Consider the following 24,263-nt stretch of genomic DNA (forward strand, 5'->3'; position numbering starts at 1 on the left):
ATGGAAAACTAATTCAGTTTTGCCAAAAAAATTTTATTCCGCATTGAGCCAACAGAGCTCTTTCAAAATTGTCCATTAAAGAGAGACCCAGCCTAGAATAGTCAGATGACTAGAACGCTCAGCTGAGCAAGAGAGAGAGGTTTAAGTCTCAGCTGCGAATAAGACAGAACGAGGATTTGCATTTGGGTCTCCTATATCTCAGAAAGTGTCCTAACCACTAGGATATCGGCTCTTCGTAGGCCTTGCTTTCTCCCTCTTTGTGTTTTTTGACCAGAAATTTCATCCAGGACCTTGAGAAATCTTCCTGAAAAAAGTTGAACTGAAACTGTTCTGTTTCTATTAACAATTTCCGTTTTGATTAAATAACATTTTCTTCTTCAGAAAATGTTATCAAATTCCTGACCACCTTCCGTAAGGATGGATAGAGACACTCATTCATCGCTCTGTCTATGCGGGGGGAGAGAGGAGTGTGTATGGGTGGGGGGGAAATAGATGGATGGACTGAGTATGTATGAGGCTAGACCGATGTGTGTTTCAGATTATCATATTTAAATCATGTGGATCAGACTGCAGCTGATATAAATCCTTGTAGCTCCACTATAATCAATGAAGGTCTCCTTGTTTACACCAGGTGAGTGTCTGACCTGTTCTTCTTCTCCTTGGGAAGGATGTGTGAGCTGCTTCTGATATTTTAGGAATATGATTCATTGTGGTGGTTGCTATATGGCTTCTACAGGCTAATTCAAGCGTGGGCTAGTGCGCACATAAACAGGAAAGCAGACAAATACATCGGATAGCCATCCATTTACCAATACGTAATGGGACAAAGCAGGTATTTGTTCCTTTTGCCGTTTACTTCTGGCCCTGCCAAGTTCAACGTCCCTGGCTTGACACAGTGAGAGGGAAATCCTGGTGGAAATCTGAAACAAAACTTAGGGGTGGAGAAACTGGAGGCCCTGAAGCTCAAGAGAGAGGCAGAGACCTCAGCTAGTACCCTAGTCTGGGAAGAGAAGGGGAAATATGTTAGATGGTTTAGGCCTACCTAAACTTTAAGGGAAAAGGATGTGTAGCAACTATTTTGTGCTGAAACCCTTTTTTTTCCTTTTATGCTTTGTTCCTACTATTCAGAATACCTGGTCAGCAATTTCTCAATGAAACGACTTTTCATTGGAAAATTCCAATTTTGTTGAAAGCAAAACTTTTGTGGGAAAGGGTCAGCTTCAACAGAAGTTTTGCTCGGAAAGTTTCCCAAGTCCGGGATGAAATTTCTGGATGAAACCACAGAACAGGAGATGACAGGCTGAGAATTGGGGGGTGTTTAGGGCGCTTGGTTGGGATGTGACCCCCTCAGCTTCAAATTCTTGCTCTGACTCACTTGGAGAACCTGGCACTCTTGCATCTAAGGTGCGTGCTTTAACAAGGGGTGTCTGCAGCCTCTCTCGATGTTGATTTAATTACCTCTACAAAGTGGGATGTTTCCAACTGGAACGACTGTCTCGCTCTCATGGTCCATTTTGGTTTTGTTTAAAAAAACAAAACAAAACAAAACTTGAAACTTGGCTTCATCTGTTCATGGAACAAGAGTTTTTTTTGTTAAACCTTGAAAGCATTCATGGGCCACAGATAGTGAGGACTGGCGCTATAGATCTTCCAATGTACGGCACAAGCCTACCCAATGCCAAATTTGGACATAGGTGAAAGGGACTGGTCCGAATAAATACAGGAGAGAGCAAGGGGCAGAGATTCTGAAAGGCACAAAAGAGGGAGTAGCCCAGGATTGAAGAGCGAAGTCAAAATGCCTTTGGAGAGGGAAGTAAGTTGGGGAAGAAAGTTTGCATGTCTGCTCTGCAATGTCTATGAAGAATTCAGCAATGGCTTCCCAGAGGGTGTGCAGTTTGACCACTGCTTTCCATGCTGGCCAGTTTTATATCATGCTGATCAAAATTGTTAATCAGTGCTACCATCTTCCCCTGTCTGTGAGTTGTTGTATCAGAGAATTATAGAAATGTAGGACTGGAAGGGACCTCAGTAGGTCATCTAGTCCACTGCCCTGCACTGAAGTGGGACTACATATTATCTGGACAATCCTTGACAAGTTTTTGTTTAATCTTTTATTAAATATCTCCAATGACGGAGACTCCACCACCTCCCCTGATAGGAATTTTTCCCAATGTCTAATGTAAATCTAGAATTTAACCCCATTACTTCCTGCCCTCTCCTCAGTGGTTAAGGGGAAAAATTTAGCACCTTCATCTTAACAGTCCTCAAATACGTCAAAGTTTATCAAGTCCCCTCTGTCTTCTCTACTTTTTAACAAATCCAATTTTTTTAAAAAATCTTTCCTCATAGGTCAGGTTTTATAGACCTTTAATAATTTTTTTTTTTGGTTGATCTCCTCTGGACTTTCTCTAATTTGTCCACATCTCTCCCCAAAGTGCGGTGCCCAGAACTGGACACAATATTCCCGCAGGAGCCCTGAAGAAGAGACGGTTTCTTCTGGTTTTTTCAGCTGTATATATTGTGTAAGAATTCCGTACCAGGATTGAATGTGGACAGCTCTCCTACGTTGCTGTATCAAAGGAGGAAGAGTTACTCTTGCCACGTTATAATCTCAACCCCACAGAACCTCGGCAGCGTGAGTGAATTTGTAACGGTTAAAATTGGTTAGCTACGTTTATATTTTTCCTCTTTTTTGTTTAAAACAATGAATTTATGGATACCAATTGAGTTAGCTGATTGACACCAGCTGAGAAACTGACCCGGAGCAATTTATAAGATCATCATATGATTCAAAAGCATGTGCAAATGCATCCCTCCGTATTTCAAGAGACATACCCTAATTCCTGTACTTTGTCTAGAAACAGGTTAGATCTCTTTCAATAGCTGGTGAGCTCTCTAGTTGTGCTCCCTGTGTCTTAAGATTTAGAAGGCACCCCAAACCAGTGGAAGGAACTCTGTGTATCGCCGGGCTTTGCCTGTTTTTTGAATATTGAGCAAAGACAATTATTCGGGAACCATATTTTTTCCCTCATGTTTCATTTGTTATATAAGCAGCAATAGACCCATTGAACAAGTTAGACAGAGAACAAGGGGTTCCCCAGTTCTCACTAATTCTCTAGCTCCTTCCTTAGCTTGTGAGTTTACCATAGTCTCGAGTGTATATCTTTTGTGTGTCTCAAGCCTCCAGAACATGGTGGTTGAATCCATAAACATGATAAATTGAGGTTTGTGCTGTTATTTTTTTGATTGTTGCTCTTTCTACAGGAGAAACCAAAATCGGAAATGGAGGAAGGAAATGAAACCAAGGTGGCCGAGTTCGTTTTGCTGGGGTTTTCCGGAGTTGGGGACAAACTTCAGATGTTCCTTTTCTTCGTTCTTTCACTGACCTACTTGGTCACGCTCACAGGGAATGCGTTAATCATTTTCATAGTGTGTGTGGATCACCGACTCCACACTCCCATGTACTTTTTCATCAGCAATCTGTCCTTTTTGGAGATCTGGTTCACCTCAGTCACAAATCCCAGGATGTTGCTGAATTTTCTCTCGGGCAGCAAAACTATCTCATTCCTTGGCTGCATGGCCCAGTCCTACTTCTACTTTGCCCTGGGAGCTACAGAATTTATCCTTCTAGTAGCTATGTCCTTTGACCGCTATGTTGCTATCTGCCACCCATTACGATATTCTGCCGTCATGAAGCAAAGACTCTGTATCCAACTAGTCCTCGTTTCTTGGCTGGGAGGCTTCATGGTTATAAGTTTACGGATGGTCCTGGTGTCCAAACTGAGATTCTGCGGCCCGAATGTGATCAACCATTTCTTTTGTGACAGCGCTCCCCTTTTCCAACTCTCCTGCACTGACACCCAACTCATCAAGAAGGTGGATTCCATTTTGTTGTCCGCCATAGTGTTGAGTTCATTATGTTTAACCATGCTCTCATATGCTTGCATCGCCTACGCTATTCTGAGAATCCCTTCTGCCACTGGGAGGCAGAAAGCTTTTGCCACCTGTGCGTCCCATCTTACTGTTGTAACACTGGCCTACGGAAGCTGCTTTGTTATGTATGGCAGGCCCACTGGATACTTATCTCTGAAACTCAAGAAAGGGGTGGCTCTGCTGAACACCGCGGTTTACCCATTCCTCAACCCCTTCATCTACAGCCTGAGAAATAAGAGTGTTAAACTTGCCCTGAGAGTTGCTTTTAGTCATAACAGGACAAAGTTGTTCCCCAAGTTGTGTTGCGCTTCTTGATGGAGGCAAGAAGCGCAACAAATAATAATGAGAAATGCATAAATAAGTGTTGCAATATGTAGCCAAGTTATGTGCGATAGCCTCTTTATCCTTTTTTTAATTAAAGTTCTCTCAAGGCTATTGTGTAGAGAGTGAATTCAAATTCTTTATTTCATTCTTTTGAAAAGCGCTGGACTAAGAGACACTGGGTACCAATGTGCATTGATCCACACAACAGACTCCACATTGATAGAAGCAAGATTCGCTGAGTTTACAACCACTGTATTATTTAAGCATCTCCATAATCATTAATGGATATTGTCTTCACAATCGCACCCTCCCAGCGTCTCTAAATAGGAAAATAATGCACAGGCTAGGTTAAGTGCCTTGCCCGTATTTACACATGAAGTAGTTAATTTGGTCTGGAATTGTCAAATGAGGTTTTATTTTTGATCCACTGTAAGTGCGGTGCCTCACTTCCTTCAGGCTTCTTTAAACATCTCGGCCGAGTTTCCTCTCTCTCCTTCTGTCTTCTGGTTGGAAAGTTTTCAGTTAAGCCCCAGATCCTTTTCAACAGTTCTACCACCCAGCGTTATCTTGTCCAATTTGTAGTTGCGCATGTGTTTTTTTCCTTCCTAAGTCTACTGACTTGTAATTATCTTCCTTGAATTTCCTCTTGTTGTTGATTTCAGACCAATCCATTAATTTGTCAGTTACTTTGAATTCTAATACTCTCCTCCAAAGTGCTTGCAACCCCTCAACTTGATGTCATCATCCATACATTTTATAAGCACTCGGTTATCCAAGCCATTAATTAAAATATTGAATAGTACTGGACCAAGGACTGACACTTGTTGAACCCTCAATAGATAAGAACCATTCATAATTATTCTCAGAGTACAGGTTTTGAACCAATTTTGTACCCAACTGATAGTAATTTCATCTGGATCACATTTTACTAGTTTGCATATGAGAACACCATGTGAGATTGTGTCAAAAGCATTACAAACATCTAGATTATATCACATCTACAGCCTCCCCACATTCAGTAGGCCAATAACCCTCTCAAAGAAGGCAATTAGGTTGGTTTGTCATTATTTGTTTTTTATCTTAATAATTCTATTACTTGCAAAATGCTTGTAAACTGATTGTTTAATAATTTGTTCCAGTATCTGTCCAGGTATTGAAGTTAGGCTGACTGGTCTAAAATTCTCTGGGTCTACTGTGTTTCCTTTTATAAAGTTGGTTACTATGTTTACCCTTCTCCTGTACTCTGAAAACTACAGAATCAGGACTCAGGATCTCTATAGTGGCAATTCTCTATAGTGGCTTGGAAAGTCAGCAACAAAGTAAACAGGGCCTCCTAGATACACCTGAGATTTCATTACAGGACTCTACAGTTTCTCGGAGTAATCTTCCTAGATTGTAGCTCTATGTATGCATGTCAGGCAAGCATGTTCCGGAGTTAGTCTCCAACACAATATAAAACAGCAGGATTTGCTATTTGCCGGAGGCTGGGAATGGTCGGTGCGGTGGATCACTTGATAATTACTTGTTCTGCTCATTCCCTCTGAAGTACCTGGTGATGGCCATTGTCTGAAGACAGGATACTGAGCTAGATGGATGACTGGTCTGATCTAGTATGGCCATTCATATGTTCTAATTACTGCTGCAATACTAACAGTTATCTGGACTTGGTGTTGCCTATCTTTGGATAAAGTCTATTCTCTGTTCTTCTTTAATCGTGGCCTCCCAGATAACACCACTAGTAATCCTCTATTAGAACAATAGTCTAACTTTTCCATTTGAATTGGTAAAGAAAATGTTATTCTGCCCATCTCAATATCAAGAAATTCACACAGAAACACAGTGTAATACACGTACAAATGCTCCATGGGTAACCTTCTCCAACTAAAACTCTTTTGGATCTAAATACTGATTTAACAATACCAAAAGGTTTTTTTTCTTTCAAATTTCACAATGGGTTCACTGAATTGGGTCAGCTACATTTTTTTTGGAAAAAAATCAAAATATTTCATTGAAACAAAATATTTGTTTTGTAATTTGACCTAAAATAATTTTTTCTTTTACTTTTGCAGTCACCAAAAACATGTATTTATCTTTTGGTTCAACCTGAAACAATTTTTATTTTTTCAATTGCAAGCTAGCTGAAAGAGTCATTATTCATTGAACCACACTCACAAACACACACCAATTTGCCATTCTACCTACAATCTAGTTAAGATTTATATTTAAGATGTCTATTTAAGAATATAATCAATAAAAGTGCTTGCAAAACAGGTAAAGCATTTGTGAATGTTTAAGAAATATTTTCCAGTTTGTTTTCAGTGCATCATTCCAAATTTTGATGGAAAAAATCATGGGAAAAAAAAAATCAATTTGGGAAATTCAAAAAAACTAAATTAATCACTCTGTTCAGCTTTAAAATTTTATAGTAGTATTTTCAAAGATTCCTAAGGAATTTAAGCACCTGAATCTCATGGGAGCTCTGCAGCTAACTTCCTTAGGCTTTTTGAAAATCTGAGCCATAAAGAAGGCGACTGTTTTTGTATTCAATTTGACCAGGTATCTCCGAGTGTCCTATGTGATTTCTTGTTAGGTAATTTCCCATTGGTATTGCCAGATCTGAGTGGGTGAAGGCAAAGTTTATGTCCCAGATGCACAGAGGAGACATGCTGAGGAGAGGGAATGCTTCAGAGAAAGAGGTGTTTATTTCATTTCTCATCTGTTCCTCAGCCACTCTGAAAAGGTAAAGATATGTAACAAGGTATTGCTATTCCTACGCTTTGATGTTCCATGGTTTATAAATTCTTAGATTAATGGCCAGAAGGGATCATTTTGGTCATCTGGTCTGAAATCCTCTGTAACACAGGTCAAGAATATCACAGAAAAAACTCCTAGAGCAGATTTTTTAGAAAGAAACATCCAATCTTCTTTTTTAAATTGTCGGTGATGGAGAATCCACCACGACCTCAGAAAGTTGTTAGAGTGGTTAATTATCTTCATTGTTAAGGTGTAAATTTTTCTCTGGTTTGAATTTGTCTTGTTTCAACTTTCATTCAACGGATCATGTTATGCATTTCTCTGATAGCTGGAAAAGCACAGTTGCTCCTCATGTAGGTGCTTGAGACTGTAACTAAGTCACCCCTTAACCTTATCTTTTGTTAGTCTCAAGGAACTCCGTCCATTCAGCTTATCAATAGAAGGTATATTTAAGTGGGACATTAGCTACTGCATTTGTTATGTCACTGCTCTACAAAAGGGGTATAAAGGAAGAATTCAGCAAGGAAGGCAGAATGCTGGTGCAACAGAATACAGTGGTGAAGTTCAGTCTATTTAGATTATGGAAGAAAAGGTTCAGAGAACTTGTTCATGGTGTACAAGTGCCTACAAGGGGAAAAGATTTCTGACTGTAGAAGACTCTCTTTAATTTAGCAGAAAAAATATCCCATGGTTGAAAGCAGAAGTTAGACAAATTCAAACAAAAAGTAAGGTGCACATTTTTATAAGTGAGAGAGATTAACTATTGGGACAATTTACCTAGGGATGTGGAGGATATTTCATCACATTAAGTCTTTAAATTGAGTTTGGATGTCTTTCTAAGATACATCCTCTATTTCAACCACAAGTTGTGATCTCAATGGAGAAATTACTAGATGCAATCTTATGGTTTGTGCTGCTGCGGGCAGGTTAGATCTTTGTCAGCTGATGGGTTGTGTCCTCTTGGGGTGGAGACATTAAAATTGAAATTTTTATTATAATTCTGACACACAGAAAATAAAATTTCCAGAATAAATTTGGGGTCATCAAAAGCTTCAAAGTTTCTGTGCTCAAATGTAATAGTTGTATTCAATAGACCTGTTGTTGTTGTTGTTTTGATAAATACTTTATTTTTTATAATCAATATAATGGGGTTGTGAACATTTTTTACTTTGATTAAGGATTCACTATCTTTGAAACACTGAAAACAGCCCATAAGTACCTAAATGGGGAATAAGTCGTTCAAACTAGCAGACAAAAGTAAAAGTAATCAAACAGCTGGAAGATGAAGCTAGAAAAATAGAGACTGCCCCTAAGGTGCACTTTTTTTTTTAATAGTAAGGGAAATTAAGCATTTGAATAACTCACGATGCGTTGGTGTGGATTCTCCATCCCTGGTAATATTTAAATAAAGATTGAAAGTTTTTCTAGGTTCTAGTCCGAAAGGAATTATTTTGAGGAAGTTCAGTGGCAGGAGTTATACAAGAGTTGAGACAATCATTCATGATTTTCTAGACCTCTATCTATTCCCCCATACTCCTCTCTTTTCCAAGATGAACAGTCCCAGTTTTATTAATCTCTTTTCATTTGAAAGCTGTTCCATACCTCTAATTATTTTTATTGCCCTTCTCTGTACCTTTTCCATATCTAATACATCTTTTTTTGGATGGGGCAACCAGTTCTGCATGCAGTATTCAGTGTGGGCATACCATGGATTTACAATAGCATCATGATATTTATTGCTTTATTATCTATCCCTTTCCCAATGGTTCCTAATATATTATTGCTTTTTTCATTGCCGCTGCACAAAAATGGCAAAGTTTGCAGATGGGACAAAATTACACAAAATAGTTAAATCCAAAGCAGATTTACAAGGGAGTCTCACAAAACAGGGAGATTGGGAAACAAAAAGGCAGATGAAATTCAATGTTGAGAAATGCAAAGTTAGGCATATTGGAAAACATAATCCCAAGTAGACATGCAAAATGGTAGGGCTGAAATTAGTTATCACTCAAGAAAGAGATCTTGGAGTTATTGTGGACAGTTCTCTGAAAACGTCCACCCAGTGTGCAGTGACCATCAAAAAAGCTAACAATGTTAGGAACCATGAGCAAAGGGATAGATAATAAGACAGAAAATATCATAATGCCACTATATAAATACATAATATTCCCATACCGAGAACACTCTGGGCAGTTCTGGTTGCCCCATCTCAGAAAAGATGTATTAGAAATAGGAAAGGTACAGTGAAGGGTAACAAAAATAATTAGGGGTATGGAAGAGCTTCTATATGAGGAAAGATTAAAAAGACCAAGACTGTTCAGTTGGGAAAAGAGACAACAGTGGAGGAGGGAGAAGGAGACATGAGAGGTCTATAAAATTATGAATGGTGTGGAGAAAATGAATATGGAAATGTTGTTTAACCCTTCATGGAACACAAAAACCAGGGACCATCTAATGGAATTGATAGGCAGCAGGTTTAAAAGAAACAAAAGGAAACATTTCGTCACACAACGCACCATGATCCTGTGGATCTCATTGCCAGGGGATGTTGTGAATAGCAAAAGGATAATTGGGTTCAAAAAGAATAAGTTCATTGAGGATAGGTTGATCAAGAACTATTAACCAAGATGGTCATGGATGCAACCCCATGATCTGGGTGTCCCTGAGACTTGCTCTGCCAGATGCTGGGGAGGATGAAGGGGTGGATCACCCGATAATTAACCTCTACTGTTCAGTCCCTCTGAAGCACCTGGCATTATCCTGTCTTCTGACAGTGGCTATTGGCCTAGATGGACAGTTGGTTTGATCCAATATGGCCATTCTTATGACACATTATGGGATTAACCGAGGAATTACTATGCAAAATCTTGTCATATGTTATGTACAAAGCGGGGCAAGAAGGTCACAAGGGTCTCATTTGGCTTTACAATACATGAATATGTGAAAATGCCATTCGTTTATCTTCATTGTTACTCTTTCTACAGAGAACATTGACATCGGACATGGCGGGAAGAAATGAAACAGCTGTGTCTGTGTTCATCCTACTGGGATTTTCCAGCCTTGGAGAGAAACTGAAAATTTTCCTCTTCCTGGTTCTTCTCCTCCTCTACCTGATAACAATAACTGGGAACGGGGTAATCATTTTCACAGTGTGGCTGGATCACCGGCTCCACTCTCCCATGTACTTTTTCATTGCCAATTTGTCCTTCTTGGAAATCTGGTTCATCTCAGTCACAAGCCCTAAAATGATGCTGAACTTTCTATCAGTCAGCAAAACTATTTCATTTCATGGCTGCATAGTCCAGTCTTTCTTCTATTTCGCCTTGGGCATAACAGAGTTTGCCCTCCTAACAGTGATGTCCTTTGATCGCTATGTTGCCATCTGCCACCCTTTGCAATATGCCACCGCCAATCTTAGCCTTAAAAATGACCATTTGTGTGTTCAATTTAATCCTGCATCTGAGGTTGCCTTATGAGCTTTCTTGCCTTTGGTAGTTTTCCCTTGGTGTTGCCAGTCCTTAGAGGAAATCATAGCATTTTAAAAACCTTATTTATAGAGAGGGAGAAGGGAAACGTTTTTGTCCAGATGCACAGAGAAGGAGAGATTTCAAGAGAACAGCAGAGCGAGAGAGAGAGAGAGGTTTTGAGATGTGTTTTCTGTTTATTTTCTAAATGACAGTACCCATTGCTCAGCCAATGTGGAAAGGTAAAGATATGAAACTATGGTATGGCTATTCCTAGATTAGAGCAGAAGGGACCATTGTGATCATCTACGTTGCCCTCCTTTAGAACAGAGGCCGTAAAAATTCTGGGAGCAGATCTTTCAGACAAAAATCCAATCATGATTTAAAAATTGTCAGCGATGATGAGACTCCACCATGACCCTCAGTAAGTTATAACAATGAATAATTACCTTCACTGCTAAAAATTTACAACTTTTTTCCAGTTTGAATTTGTCTTGTTTCAACTTCCATTCAATGGATCACGTTTTTCATTTCTCTGCTAGACGGAAGAGCCCACAAGCTTCCCAATCTGGTACTTTAGACTGAAACCAAGTCACACCTGTAGAAAAAAATTCAGAAAGGTAGACGTGGTGCTGGAGCAATATAATATACCAGTGAAGCTCCATTTCTTTAAATTATTGAAGAAATGTTACTAAGAGGACTTAATAGCATACAAGTGAATACATGGGGAAGAGATTTCTGATCGTAGAAGGCTCTTTAATCAGGCAGAAAAAGATATCCAAAGGTTGGAAGCAGAAGTTCAAATTCAAATAAGAAATAAGATGCACTTTAAAAAAACAAACAAAAAAAAAAAACACCCAGGAGTTCTGTAGCACTTTAAAGATGAACAATTTTAATTTCTGCAGGCGTAAGCTTTCATGGGCTGTAACCCACTTCTTCAGATGCAAGAAATAGAAATCAAAAGGCAGGTAGGTGTGTGTGTGTACATACATACATCCAAGTTTAAGGAACAACAATGGGGAAGTAGTTGAGGCCTATTCACAACCATTGATTAGGAGGTAGCCGTTCCAAGTCCCTGTTTAAACCCAGTTTGATTGTGTCAAGTTTGCAGACCAGTTCAAGCTCAGCAGTTTCTCTTTGAAGTCTGTTTTTGAAGTTTTTTTGTAGAAATATGGCAACTTTCAAGTCAGCTATAGAGTGTCCTGGGAGATTGAAGTGCTTTCCGACTGGTTTATGGATGTTTCTATTTTTTATGTCTGATTTGTGTCCATTTATCCTTTTGCGCAGTGACAGTCCGGTTTGGCCAATGTCCATGGCAGAGGGGCATTGCTGGCACATGATGGCATATATTACATTAGTAGATGTGCAGGTGAATGAGTTCCTGATGGTGTGGCTAATGTGGTTAGGACCTGTGATGTCACTAGAGTTGATGTGGGGGCAGAGCAGGCAACGGGGTTTGTTGCAGGGGTATGTACCTGAATTAGTGTTCTTGTATGGTTGCTGGTGAGTATTTGTTTCAGATTGCGGGGCTGTCTGTAAGCAAGGATAGGTCTTCCTCCCGTGGCTTGAGCAAGTGAGGGATCATCTGCTAGGATAGGTTGTAGATCCTTAATGATGGGCTGGAGAGATTTTAGCTGGGGGCTGTAGGTGATGGCCAGTGGTGTTCTGTTGTTTTCTTGGTTGGGTCTGTCCTGTAGTAGGTGACTTCTGGGTACCTGTCTGGCTCTGTCCATTTTGTTTCAATTTGTTGTCAATGGACAGCACCAGATGGAGTCCTGAGAAGGAGAAGAGAAGTGTTTTGTCCATTGTATTTGGAGCTGGTGCAACTGCTGCTGGAAGATTTTGGAGTGCACACTTGAAGAAGCATGATGATAGACTGGGGAGGTTCAAAAATGAGCCACAAGAATGATTACAGCTGTGGAAAACATTGCTTAGAGTGATATACTCAAGGAGGACACTCTACTCCGCTTAATAAAGGGAAACCTACAAGGTCACAGTCTGTCAGCACCTACATGGAGAACAAATATTTCAAAATAGCAGAAAAAATCTGACAAGATCAAGTGACTGGAACACAGGTACACATTTTTTAACAATGCGGGGAGCTAACCTTCTGAACAATTTGCCAGGTTGGTGATGGATTCTCCAGCACTGGTCATTTTTTAATCAAGATTAGGTGTTTTTCTAATAGATAGGCTCTTATTCCAAATGAATTCTTTTGGGGAAGTGCAATAGCTGGAGTTATACAGGTGGTCAGACTAGTTGATCATTGTGGTCCCTTCTGCCCCTGGAATTTATGATGGAATATGTTGTAAAACGAAGTCCAAAAATCTATATATGCTGCTGGATGCTCAGAGACACCATGGCTTGGACTCCTGGATGGCTTTTATGGATTTTATTTATTTATTTAAAGAGTCATCAGTTGCCTCCAGAGGACAGAGGGAGCTGGATCAAAGAGGTCATTCAGGGAGCTGGACTCCGATCCGGATGGGAATCCCTGCCAGACTGTGATAAACTCTAGCTTCACTAGTGAGTGAAAGTAGGAGACTGAATTCAATGTCTATAATTGTTTGTTTGTTTAGGTTAAATAAGAGTAATGGTTTTACAAACACCAAACTCAGAGGCACTCCGTCTCAATGGATTTTAAAGCGACATGCAGGGCCCTTGAAATAGAATTAAGAAAAACGGCACCCTTTATTTACCTACAAGTGTCAGGAGAGGTAGTACCGAAGTTGAGACACTGGTGTTGAATAAGGGTGTTCCCAGGGAGGAGCAGGTCATATCAACAAGTTAGGGAATTAAAGGAGAAGTTACTAGGTAAAAACATATGTCATGTGTTACATACAAAGTCAGGTTAGAAGATCACAAGGTCCCATCTTACTGTAATAGCCATGAATCTACAACGTCATGCTTTTATCTTCATTGTTTTTTCTACAGAGAACACTGACATCGGACATGGAGGGAAGAAATGAAACGGCTGTGTCTGTGTTCATCCTACTGGGATTTTCCAGCCTTGGAGAGAAACTGAAAATTTTCCTCTTCCTGGTGGTTCTCCTCATCTACCTGATAACAATAACAGGGAACGGGGTAATCATTTTCACAGTGTGGCTGGATAACCGGCTCCACACTCCCATGTACTTTTTCATTGCCAATTTGTCCTTCTTGGAAATCTGGTTCATCTCAGTCACAAGCCCTAAGATGATGCTGAACTTTCTCTCAGTCAGCAAAACTATTTCATTTCATGGCTGCATGGTCCAGTCTTTCTTCTATTTCGCCTTGGGCGCAACAGAGTTTGCCCTCCTAACAGTGATGTCCTTTGACCGCTATGTTGCCATCTGCCACCCTTTGCAATATGCCACCGTCATGAACCAGAGACTCTGTGTCCAATTAGTTCTTGGTTCATGGGTGGGATGCTTCATGATTATGAGTTTTCGGATGCTCCTGTTTTCAAATTTGAGATTCTGTGGACCGAATGTGATCAACCATTTCTTTTGTGACAACTCACCCCTTTTCCAACTCTCCTGCACTAACACCGCTGAGATCAGAAGGGCGGATTACACTTTAATCTCGACCATAGGGCTGAGTTCATTGTGCCTAACAATGTTGTCATATGTGAGCATCATCTTCTCTATTCTACAGATCCCAACAGCCAGCGGCAGACAGAAAGCTTTTGCTACCTGTGCCTCTCATTTCACAGCTTTGACTGTTGTCTATGGAAGCTGCATTGTTTTGTATGCCAGGCCTTTGGGAAGTTCTCCCTTAGATGTTGGCAAAGGAGTGGCTCTGCTTAACACCGTACTGTATCCTTTCCTCAACCCTTTTATCTACAGCCTCAGAAACAAGACCATGAAGCTCGCCCTGCAAGAAGCCATTGTGAAGTGCTGGAAAGCTGTTCCTCAATCTGTGCCAGGCTTCTTTATAGTTAGAAGAAAAGCAACAGAAAGAATAGCAGGGCATGAATCAGTTTCCTAATGTGTATCCAAATTAAGTATAATAGTCCTTCCTTCACAGATATATTTTTTTATAAATAAATGATTAGTCAATTCTATTCTTCAAGGAAATAATTAGAATAATTAAGCCTTCCTTTAAAGTGCTGAACTGTCACATGCTTGAGATCCATGTGCAATTATCCATAGAACAAACACATCTTGAGAACAGCAGAGCAAGCTTCCTTCAGGCCATACCACTTTCAATGGGTGCTGGGTACCAAATATTTGTTAGGCACTTCTTTAATCTTCATGAGTTTAATCCCAAGACCTTCGCTACATCCTTGTGGGGCAGGAAACCATTAGCTGTAATGTTTATAGATAAAATGAATAGCCCGAGGTCTGACAAGAAATCTGTGGCCTTACATCTCTGAGGTCAGGTTTCAGATTTTCATCATTTCTCTCAGCAGCTGTAGAATGTTAGTCACATTCTGCAGGTTTCTCAGATCCAGAATGAACTGATAGAGAGATTCTTCAATCACAGATCCTGCTGGTTAGAAGAAGTGCTCGTGATGTGACAGACACCCGTTCAACTCCCAGCTTCAAACCAGGCCATGTAGTGACTGGAACCTGCGAGACTCATGTTCCTAGACATTATGCAAACCATTGGGCTTTAGAGTGAGAGCTGGCTTCTTTCTAGAACTGACTAATAACACTACCCTAAACAGAGAACCTGTTTCATAGACCCTGTCTACACTTACATCTGAGATTCAGCGGCAGTCGACGGGAGTTACGCGAACTACGCAAAAAACTTGTGTAACTCCCGTCGACTTCTCTGCTTCTCTTCTGTGCGCTGTCTTCACTGCACCGCGCCGATGGGAAGGCAATTCCCATCGACGCAGCGCTACGCCACTTGTGAAGGTGGTCTTAAAACGTCGATTTCTGGATCAACTGAGCTGGTCTTCACTGACTGCTCAGTCGATCCAGAGAAATCGATCTGAGGGCAGCGACTTTGCTGCAGTCAGTGTAGCCGTAGCTATAATAAGTTGGAAGGTCTCTGTTTTCTTCTGATGCAGAAGGAAAAAAACATTTTGAATCCATGAAATGGAATTCTAGATTTCCCACCAGCTCCCCTCTCTTCCACTGCCATTGTACTACACTGGCTAAGCACTTCTCCCTTAAGCAATATGCCCCATGGTGATGATCTTGGGTATTGGGATCTGTGGTGACTCAGAGAGGAAAGCCCCACTCCTGAATCCCAACCCTGGTCCTTTGCAGCGAAGCGAAACTTAAACAACTCCCGATATTTGTAGAATCCTGGAAATTCAGGCCTCAAGAGGTCATCTAGTCCAGCTCCCTGTGCTGCGGTAGGACCAGGTAAACCTGGACTATCCCTCACATGTCTGTCCAACCTGTTTTTTAAAATCTCCAATGACAGCTATTCCAGACTCTTCCTATTTCATTACTTATCTACCATTACAATTAGAACAATTTTCCTAATATCTGACCTGAATCATCCTTTCTGCAAATTAAGGCCTTTCTTTCTTGTCCTATCTTTAGTGGACATGGAGAAGAATTGAGCACCATCCCGTTTATAACTGCTCTTAACATATTTGAAGATGGTTCTCAGGTTCACCCCACTCTTCCTTTCTCAAGAAGAAACATACCCAGTTTTTTAAACTCGTAGCTAAGCTTTTCTAAACCTTTTATCGCTTTTGTTGGATTCTCTCCATTTTATCCACCTTTCCTAATGTGGTGGACCAGATCTGGACGCAGTACTCCAGTTGAGGCCTCACCAGTGCAAGTAAAGTAGAGCAATTGCCTTCCATTTCTTATGTACGACACTCCCATTATTAACCCCAGGATGATGATATCCTTTTTAGCAACTTCATTAATAACTGCGTTCATCCTAGTGGGATTTTTCAGCGTTGGTGAGAAACTGAAGGTTTTCCTCTTCCTGGTTCTACTTTTCACCTACCTGATCACGGGAAACATGATGATCATTTTCAGTGTGTGGGTGGATCACCTAGTTCACTCTCCCATGTACTTTTTCATCGCCAATTTGTCCTTCTTGGAAACCTGGTTCACTTTGGTTACAAGCCCTAATATGATGCTGAACTTTCTCTCAGTCAGCAAAACCATGTCATTCCACCTCTGCATGGCCCAGTCCATCTTCTATTTCACCCTTGGAGCTACAGAGTTCACCCTTCTTGTAGTCATGGCTTTTGATCGCTATGTTGCCATCTGCTACCCTCTGCGATATGGCAGCATCATGAAGCAGAGACTCTGTGTCCAACGAGTTCTTGGTTCATGGGTGGGAGGTTTCATGGTTATGAGTTTTCAGATGCTTTTGATTTTGAAGCTGAGATTCTGTGGGCCAAATGTGATCAACCTTTTCTTTTGTGACAACTCACCCCTTTTCCTATTCTCTTGCACTAATACCAGTGGAGTTAAATGGGCAGATTCCATTTTGATTTCAACCATAGGGCCGAGCTCATTTTGCTTGATAATGTTGTCGTATGTGAGCATCTTCTTTTCTATTCTGTGAATCCCAACAGGCAGACAGAAAGCTTTTCCGACCTGTCCCTCTCATCTCACAGCTTTGGCTGTTGTCTACGGAAGTTGCATTGTTTTGTATGCCAGGCCTTTGGGAAGTTTCTCCTTGGATGTGAACTAAGGGGTGGTTGGGTTGAACACCATATTGTACCTTTTCCTCTATCCCTTTATCTATAGCCTCAGAAACAAGACTGTGCCGCTTGCCCGGAGAGAAGCCTTTAATCGGAATACTGCAAAGTTGTTCCCCGGTCTGTGGCTGGTTTCTGGATGTAGCTACAAAAAAAGCAATAAGGTGAAGACAAGAATCAATCTGTCCATGTTTAGCCCAATTATGTGTAACAGCCCTTTCTCCAGCTGTAGTTTTTGTAAATAAACATTCAGTCAACTTTCAGTCCTCCCCTGCTAAAACCATGCATCTTTTCTGCTGGAGCTAATGGGTCGCTGTTTTAGCACACTTCTACACTTATAGCAGCAGATGGACTACGTGTGTAGCTCCACGTCGCAGTGAAAGGCAGGCCCTGTCTCGACTCATCACACCGCAGTGACAGGCTATGGCGGTGGGGAAGCTGCAGAAGATGACACGGCTACAATTTGCAGCGTAAAGGTGGAAGGCACGGCTTGGGCGGGTGCATAGAGCCCATATAGGGTATATGATCTGGGGGTTCCGGTGTGTAGGGTATTCTCTTCTACTCTGCCCACCAAAGCTTTGCCTCACCCTGTACCCCAGTGGGTCCCAACTTGTGGCCTGGGGGCCAAAAATGGCCCACGGGGGCATTCAAAGTGGCCCGCAGCTCTCCTCCTGCTGGCTGCAGAAGGGAGCCACTGCCTAAGGACCCAGAGGGAGCTCAGAGGGCTACAGGATGCGTGGGGTTTCCCTGCTGCAGCTGGGGAGACGTGAGATCAGTGAGGAGGCTCCTTCCGTCTGGCTGCAGTGGGGGTCGGGGGCTGCTGGCGGAGACTGGTGGCCCTTTAGGGTTGTAAAAATGATATCTGTGACCCTCGAGCCAAAAAGGGTGGGAACCACTGCTCTATGCTGCTATTTAAACCTGTGCTCACTGGGCGTGCAGTGTCTTCATGCTACCTTCTGCCATAAGGGGAGATGCATACTTGGGATTAATATTTTCAAAGCTGCCAAAGGGATTTGAATGCACACTTTCTATAGCAAATCGATCTATCTCAGATGTATCTGAATTCTTCCCCGTGAATCTAAACAAAATCCTCTCTCTCCCCTCTAATGCCTGGAATAGTTTGAGATTTTTCCTTTCTCTCTTCTCTAAAACTCTCTCTTCCTGTATATACTCATTCCTAGAATACAGAGACAGTCCTTATTACTGTTTGTTAGTCAGTCGATAAATGCATAATTGACTGTTCTGTATTCCCTTGCCATGTTTGTAATCCTAAATTTCTTAATCATTATTAAAAAAAAAGCTATCAAAGACCTTGAATTAAAAATAAACCCCATTCAAATGTAAATGTGGATATGGGATGAATGTACACTGCACCCTAGTGGGCATGTAATAGACATAGTCCTGCTAGATTTTCACGTTTAAATTACACGAAATAGTGCTGCCCTCACACTGAGAGATTTTGTATGGCTAGGAGTAGACTGCTTGTCACTGTGTGTCTCGCACACAGTCTTCTGTTCTTAGGCTGCGGAGTTGGAGATACACGGTGCTGATGGAGTTGTCTGTTGAGATGGTGATTCTGTTTTTAAAGGACTCGGCGTAGCTAGTAGCACTATCTTCAGGGTCAATATCTCCAAGCCATACTGGTTCTTTCCCAGGAGCCTGCCTGAGCCAATGCATGTAGACAGAAGTGAATGTGAACCCTGAGGTTTTACAGGATATTTTCACAGCCTCTCCGGGCTTCTTAATTTCTGCACCAGATTGGACCAGTTGAACCTCAGACTGGACACCTGTAGGGAAGATTATATTATGTACTCTGGAACATCAGATTTCTCCCCATTATTCTAGCATCCCCTGCATTCCCCATGTTCTCAATTTACCTGGGTAAGCTGCCATCAAGCAAAGATAAATTAAAAAATGCCTCATGGTAATTATCCTCTGCAGACAAACCAAACTCTGAGATTCTGAGCTGCAAAAGCAGGTGCCAGCCTCACTGTTTCAATGAGGTGATTCCAGAGGGGAAAAGAGGTTGGCTTTTTAAACAGGAAGCTCCCCCGCAGACTTTGCATAAACACTCAAAGCCTTCAGAAGCAGAGGGGGATAAAAAGCAGCAAGACACTATGGCCCAGATGCTGGTCCATTTGCTCATGTGGTGGTGTAGTTCACTCCTCCAGTAGTGTCTGGGGCGCTGTGAATTAGCCTTTTACTTTAGGATCAATCCTGAAAGAGTCTGCGCTAACCCAGGAGTAACTCTGGAAGGTGTCTCAGAGATATGGTTCTGATTCACAGCTCTTCCTTTGTCTTCCCAGGACATAGTGATTCAGGGTCTAATCCAATTCCTTTTAGGTCAATTATGGAAGGATTCTCTTTGATTCCAGTGGGGATTGGATCAGGCCTTTACTGCTGAAAATTACCAACACTAAATAACTCTCTGTTCCTCACTTCAGCTTCAATTACCTTTGAGTTGGGGAATGGAGCCAGTCCTCCTTCTCCATCTCCTCCCGGGGAAAGGAGTAAGCAGCTGACTAAGCCCTGCTTGCACCTCTCCACCCAGATCTGCCGACGTTAGGTGTATTTTCTGTTTCCTAAATTCATCGTTTCCCAGGCCAGCACAGACCACTGGGATCATCTAGCCTGACATCATGTGTAACACAAGCCACACAATTTCCTCCATTTGGCCCAGTAACTTGTGTTTGATTAAAACACAGCTTCCAGAAAGGAACCCAGACTTAACTTGATCTGCATAAATGGACTGAGATTTCCAAAACTCCCTTTCGGATTTGGATCTCCAACTCATATGAATAGGAGCAGATCCCTTAGGGAATTTTCAATATGTTTTCAATATGTAGGGAACTAGGCTTGTTTAGTCTGCAGAAGAGAAGAATGAGGGGGGATTTGATAGCAGCCTTTAATTACATGAAAGGGGGTTCTGGGGAGGATGGAGCTAGGCTGTTCTCAGTGGTGGCAGATGACAGAACAAGGAGCAACGGACTCAAGTTGCAGAGGGGGGGAGGTCTAGGTTGGACATTAGGAAAAAGTTTTTCACTAGAAGGGTGGTGAAGCACTGGAATGGGTTATCTAGGGAGGTGGTGGAATCTCCATCTTGAGAGGTTTTTAAGCTGTGGCTTGACAAAACCCTCACTGGGATTATTTAGCTGAGGTTAGTCCTGCTTTGAGCAGGGGGTTGGACTAGATACCTCCTGAGGTCCCTGCCAACTCTATGATTCTATGTTGTGGATTCTTTTTATAAAAACCATGACAAGTGAAACGTATAATTTTAAAGCAGTAAAAGCTATCCTTAAATGACAGCAATTTTCTTTTCTTTGATAATGCACAGACTTTAAGTAAAAGGTTTTTCCTCACATAAATTAACTTTATGGAAAAACTTTAACAATATGTTAATCGCGCTATGATTTTCCCACAGTTTCCATTGATTTAAGGTATGTCTTCACTGACGGTGGAAATTTGCCAGCATCAGATCGATCTATCCAGAGCAATTGAGTGATCGGTGTAGACCCGCTCAATCAATCCGGAAGTTGATGTGTTAAAAACCACGCCTTCAAGTGGTGTAGCATGGCGTCGATGGGAACGCTTTTCCCATCGGCACAGCACAGTGAAGATACTGCATGGAAGAGTTACAAAGTCAAGGGGAGTTACGCAAGCTACTGACACCATATTTCCAGGTAAGTGTAGACCTGGCCTTAATCTCTTCAGTTTGTCTTGTTCAAGCAAAGAAAAACTTCATACTTTCAAGGTGTTTTAAAGGTCAGTGGTAGAGTTCACATAATTAAGGAAAAACTGAACTACGGCCTGAACATATAAGAACCAGAATAGACTAGACCTATGTAGAATAGATAACTCTACACTACCCTACAATGGATGTGGAGTAGACATTGCCTGCCAGGTCTGTAGCATATGTACAGTCTGTAGTCCTGTGCTGCCCTCACACTCAGAGATTTTGCATGGCTAGAAATAGGTTTTGTCTCACTGTGTCTGTAGCACAGTAATACACAGCGGTGTCTTCCGTTCGCAGGCTGCTGAGTTGCAGATACACTGTGCTGATGGAGTTATCTGTGGTGATGGTGACTCTCCCTTTAAAGGACTCGGCGTATACTGTTTCACTATCATCAGGGTCAATTCTTCATACCCAAACTAGCCCTTTCCTGGGAGCCTGTCTGATCCAATGCATATAGGCATCAGTGAATGTGAATCCTGAGGTTTTACAGGATATCTTCACAGACTCTCCGGGCTTCTTAATTTCTGCACCAGATTGGACCAGTTGAACCTCAGACTGGACACCTGTAGGGAAGATTATATAATGTATTCTGGAACATCCGATTTCTGCCAATTATTCTAGCATCCTCTGCATTCCCCATGTTCTCAATTTACCTGAGTAAGCTGCCATCAAGCAAAGATAAATTAAAAAATGCCTCATGGTAATTATCCTCTGCAGACAAACCAAACTCTGAGCTTCTGAGCTGCAGAAGCAGGTGCCAGCCTCACTGTTTCAATGAGGTGATTCCGGAGGGGAAAAGAGGTTGGCTTTTTAAACAGGAAGCTCCCCCGCAGACTTTGCATAAGCACTCAAAGCCTTCAGAAGCAGAGGGGGATAAAAAGCAGCAAGACACTTTGTCCCTGATTCTAATCCACTTGCTCATGTGGCGGAGTGGCTCTCCTGACCCAGTAGTGGCTTTGAGGACAATGAGTTAGCCTTTTATTTTAGGCACAACCCTTAAAGAGTCCGCGGTAACCCGGAGCTAACGCTGGAAGGCCTTGTGCCTCAGAGATATAACGTTAAGTCCCATTGACTTTCCATGAACCTTAGGTTTCTAATTACTCAGGTGCTTTTGAAAATGATACCCACACGCGGTTTCCAAATACGTGTACATGATATGTTGCATTGTACTTCAATGCACCATAAAGAATAAATAAGGAAAAGGGAAAATCAGAGGAAGGATAGTCTTTGAAAACTGTAGCAATTGCGTCCCTTGTGATCTGATGTTTGTGGAATGTTAGATTTGTTTTGAATGCATCGTTTTGAGCCCAGAATAAGGATTCTTGTTCTGGAATCTCTTGTTATATAACTCGGTGTAGTTACTCCTGATTTACACTGGGGTGAGTGCAATGAGATTCATGGTGACACCAAGAGATTTACACCAATTTGAACCATCTCAGGATCGAGGCCCATTGACAAGTTACACTAGCTGAGGATGTGTCCCTTGGATATCACTGCAGTTACTTCTGTTTTATGTCACTGTGAGTGGGAGGTGAAAAGTCTTCACTGTGGCTCCTTTTTATTCCTGCAGGCACGTTACAATGGAAGCCATGGAACCCCAAAAACCCAACTTCTGTGAAGGAATACATCCCATTCGGATTCTCTGGCATCCGTGAACTGAAAAATCCTGGTCTTCCGAGCTCATTGTATCTTTCTTCTTTTCTTTATGCAGCTGAGTCAGAAATGGAGACTGAGAACCAAACCAGAGTGAAGGAATTCATCATAGTAGGATTTCCTGGCACCTGTGGATTGAAACTCTTGGTCTTCCTACTTCTTCTGATGATCTACATGGCAACGCGCATGGGACACATGGTGATTTTAGCCTTGGTGTGGAGCGATAAATGCCTCCACACACCAATGTACTGGTTTCTCTGCAACTTGGCCTTCTCAGGGATAGAGTCCAGCACTTAGGAAGGAAGAATCCCATGCACAGCTACAGACTGGGACTGACAGCCTAGGCAGCAGTTCTGCAGAGAAGGACCTGGGGGTTACAGTAGACAAGGAGCTGGATATGAGTCAGCAGTGTGCCCTGGTTGCCAAGAAGGCCAACTGCATATTTAGCTGCATTAGTGGGAGCATTGCCAGCAGATCGAGGGAAGTGATTATTCCCCTCTATTTAGCAAGGGTGAGGCCTCATTTGGAGTATTGTGTCCAGTTTTGGGCCCCCTACTACAGGAAGGATGGGGACAAATTGGAGAGAGTCCAGCGGAGGGCAACAAAAATAATGAGGGGGCTGGAGCACAAGACTTATGAGGAGAGGCTGAGGAAACAAGGCTTGTTTAGTCTGCAGAAGAGAAGAATGAGGGGGGATTTGATAGCAGCCTTTAACTACCTGAAAGGGGGTTCCAGGGAGGATGGAGCTACGCTGTTCTCAGTGGTGGCAGATGACAGAACAAGGAGCAATGGTCTCACATCGCAGAGGGGGAGGTCTAGGATGGATATTAGGAAAAAAAATCACTAGGAAGGTGGTGAAACACTGGAATGGGTTACCTAGGGAGGTGGTGAAATTTCCATCCTTAGAGTTTTTTATGTGTGGCTTCACAAAGCCCTGGCTGGGATGGTTTAGTTGGAGTTGGTCCTGCTTTGAGCCAGGGGTTGGACTAGATACCTTCTGAGGTCCCTTCCAACCCTCATCTTCTATGATTCACCATGGTCATCCTTCTCAAAATAATGGTGAATCTTATGTTGGCTCATCAAGCTTTCTTTCAGTGGGTGCTTCACCCAAACATATTTCTATTTCTTCCTTGGGACCTCAGAGTATAGCCCGGTAGCTGTTGTGTAGATACATAGCTATTTGTAAGCCTTTGCATTATCCCACCATCATGAGCAGATAGTTGACTCTCCAGTTGATTATTGGCACCTGGGTGGGATCCTTTATATCAGTTCTCTGCCCAACCATCCTGGTGCTCCAGTTGTCATTCTGCAGCCCCACTGGCATTAGCCATTTCTTCTGTGACATAAGACCCATTTTGAAACTGGCTTGTACAGACACAGACATCTAGGACACTGTTTTTAAGAGCAGAGGGCTAAGCACCACACTGGAAGTATATAGGGAGCTCGCCCATTCAGTGATGTGTATCATCACCACCATCTTACATATCCCATCCACCACCAGTCGGCAAAAGGCATTTTCCACCCGTGCAGCTCACATCATGGGGGCTGTTCAATTTTCATGTATATATTATCCAAAAAGAGCCACTCATTGGGGTTCTACGAAACAGTTAACACTGGTCACACCTTTGCTAAACCTATTCATAGATAGTCTCAGGAATGAGAAAGTAAGAGATGTCTTCAGCGACGTGTTCACACGGGAACGGGTTCTCTTCAGCAGAGCCTGAAAAACTTTCCTTTGTGATTTGGAATTCACAAATACCAAGGAATGAAGTGGAGGCTGACGAAGGAGTCATGG

The 24,263-nt window shown here is 42.0% G+C and overlaps 2 protein-coding genes and 1 pseudogene across 2 annotated transcripts; all 3 read left to right on the forward strand.

Annotated features, from left to right (window-relative positions):
• Positions 1-2,509: 2,509 nt before the first annotated feature.
• LOC137163297 (olfactory receptor 6F1-like) lies at positions 2,510-4,379 on the forward strand. Its single transcript, XM_067563485.1, has 2 exons — positions 2,510-2,635; positions 3,265-4,379. Exon 2 carries the CDS (start codon positions 3,283-3,285, stop codon positions 4,246-4,248), a length of 966 nt encoding a protein of 321 aa, XP_067419586.1. The 5' UTR covers positions 2,510-2,635; positions 3,265-3,282; the 3' UTR covers positions 4,249-4,379.
• An 8,465-nt stretch (positions 4,380-12,844) lies between these two features.
• LOC137163317 (olfactory receptor 6M1-like) lies at positions 12,845-14,444 on the forward strand. The gene is made up of 2 exons (XM_067563495.1): positions 12,845-13,001; positions 13,410-14,444. The coding sequence occupies exon 2, from the start codon at positions 13,428-13,430 to the stop codon at positions 14,442-14,444; it is 1,017 nt and encodes a 338-aa protein (XP_067419596.1). The 5' UTR covers positions 12,845-13,001; positions 13,410-13,427.
• Positions 14,445-16,262: 1,818 nt separating this feature from the next.
• Positions 16,263-17,327, forward strand: LOC137163319 (olfactory receptor 6M1-like; annotated as a pseudogene).
• Positions 17,328-24,263: the final 6,936 nt, after the last annotated feature.

This window comes from Emydura macquarii, unplaced genomic scaffold (assembly GCF_026122565.2).
Source record: "Emydura macquarii macquarii isolate MOO-44397 ecotype Brisbane River unplaced genomic scaffold, CSIRO-AGI_Emac_v2 contig_2506, whole genome shotgun sequence".
NCBI classification, from domain to species: Eukaryota; Metazoa; Chordata; order Testudines; family Chelidae; genus Emydura; species Emydura macquarii.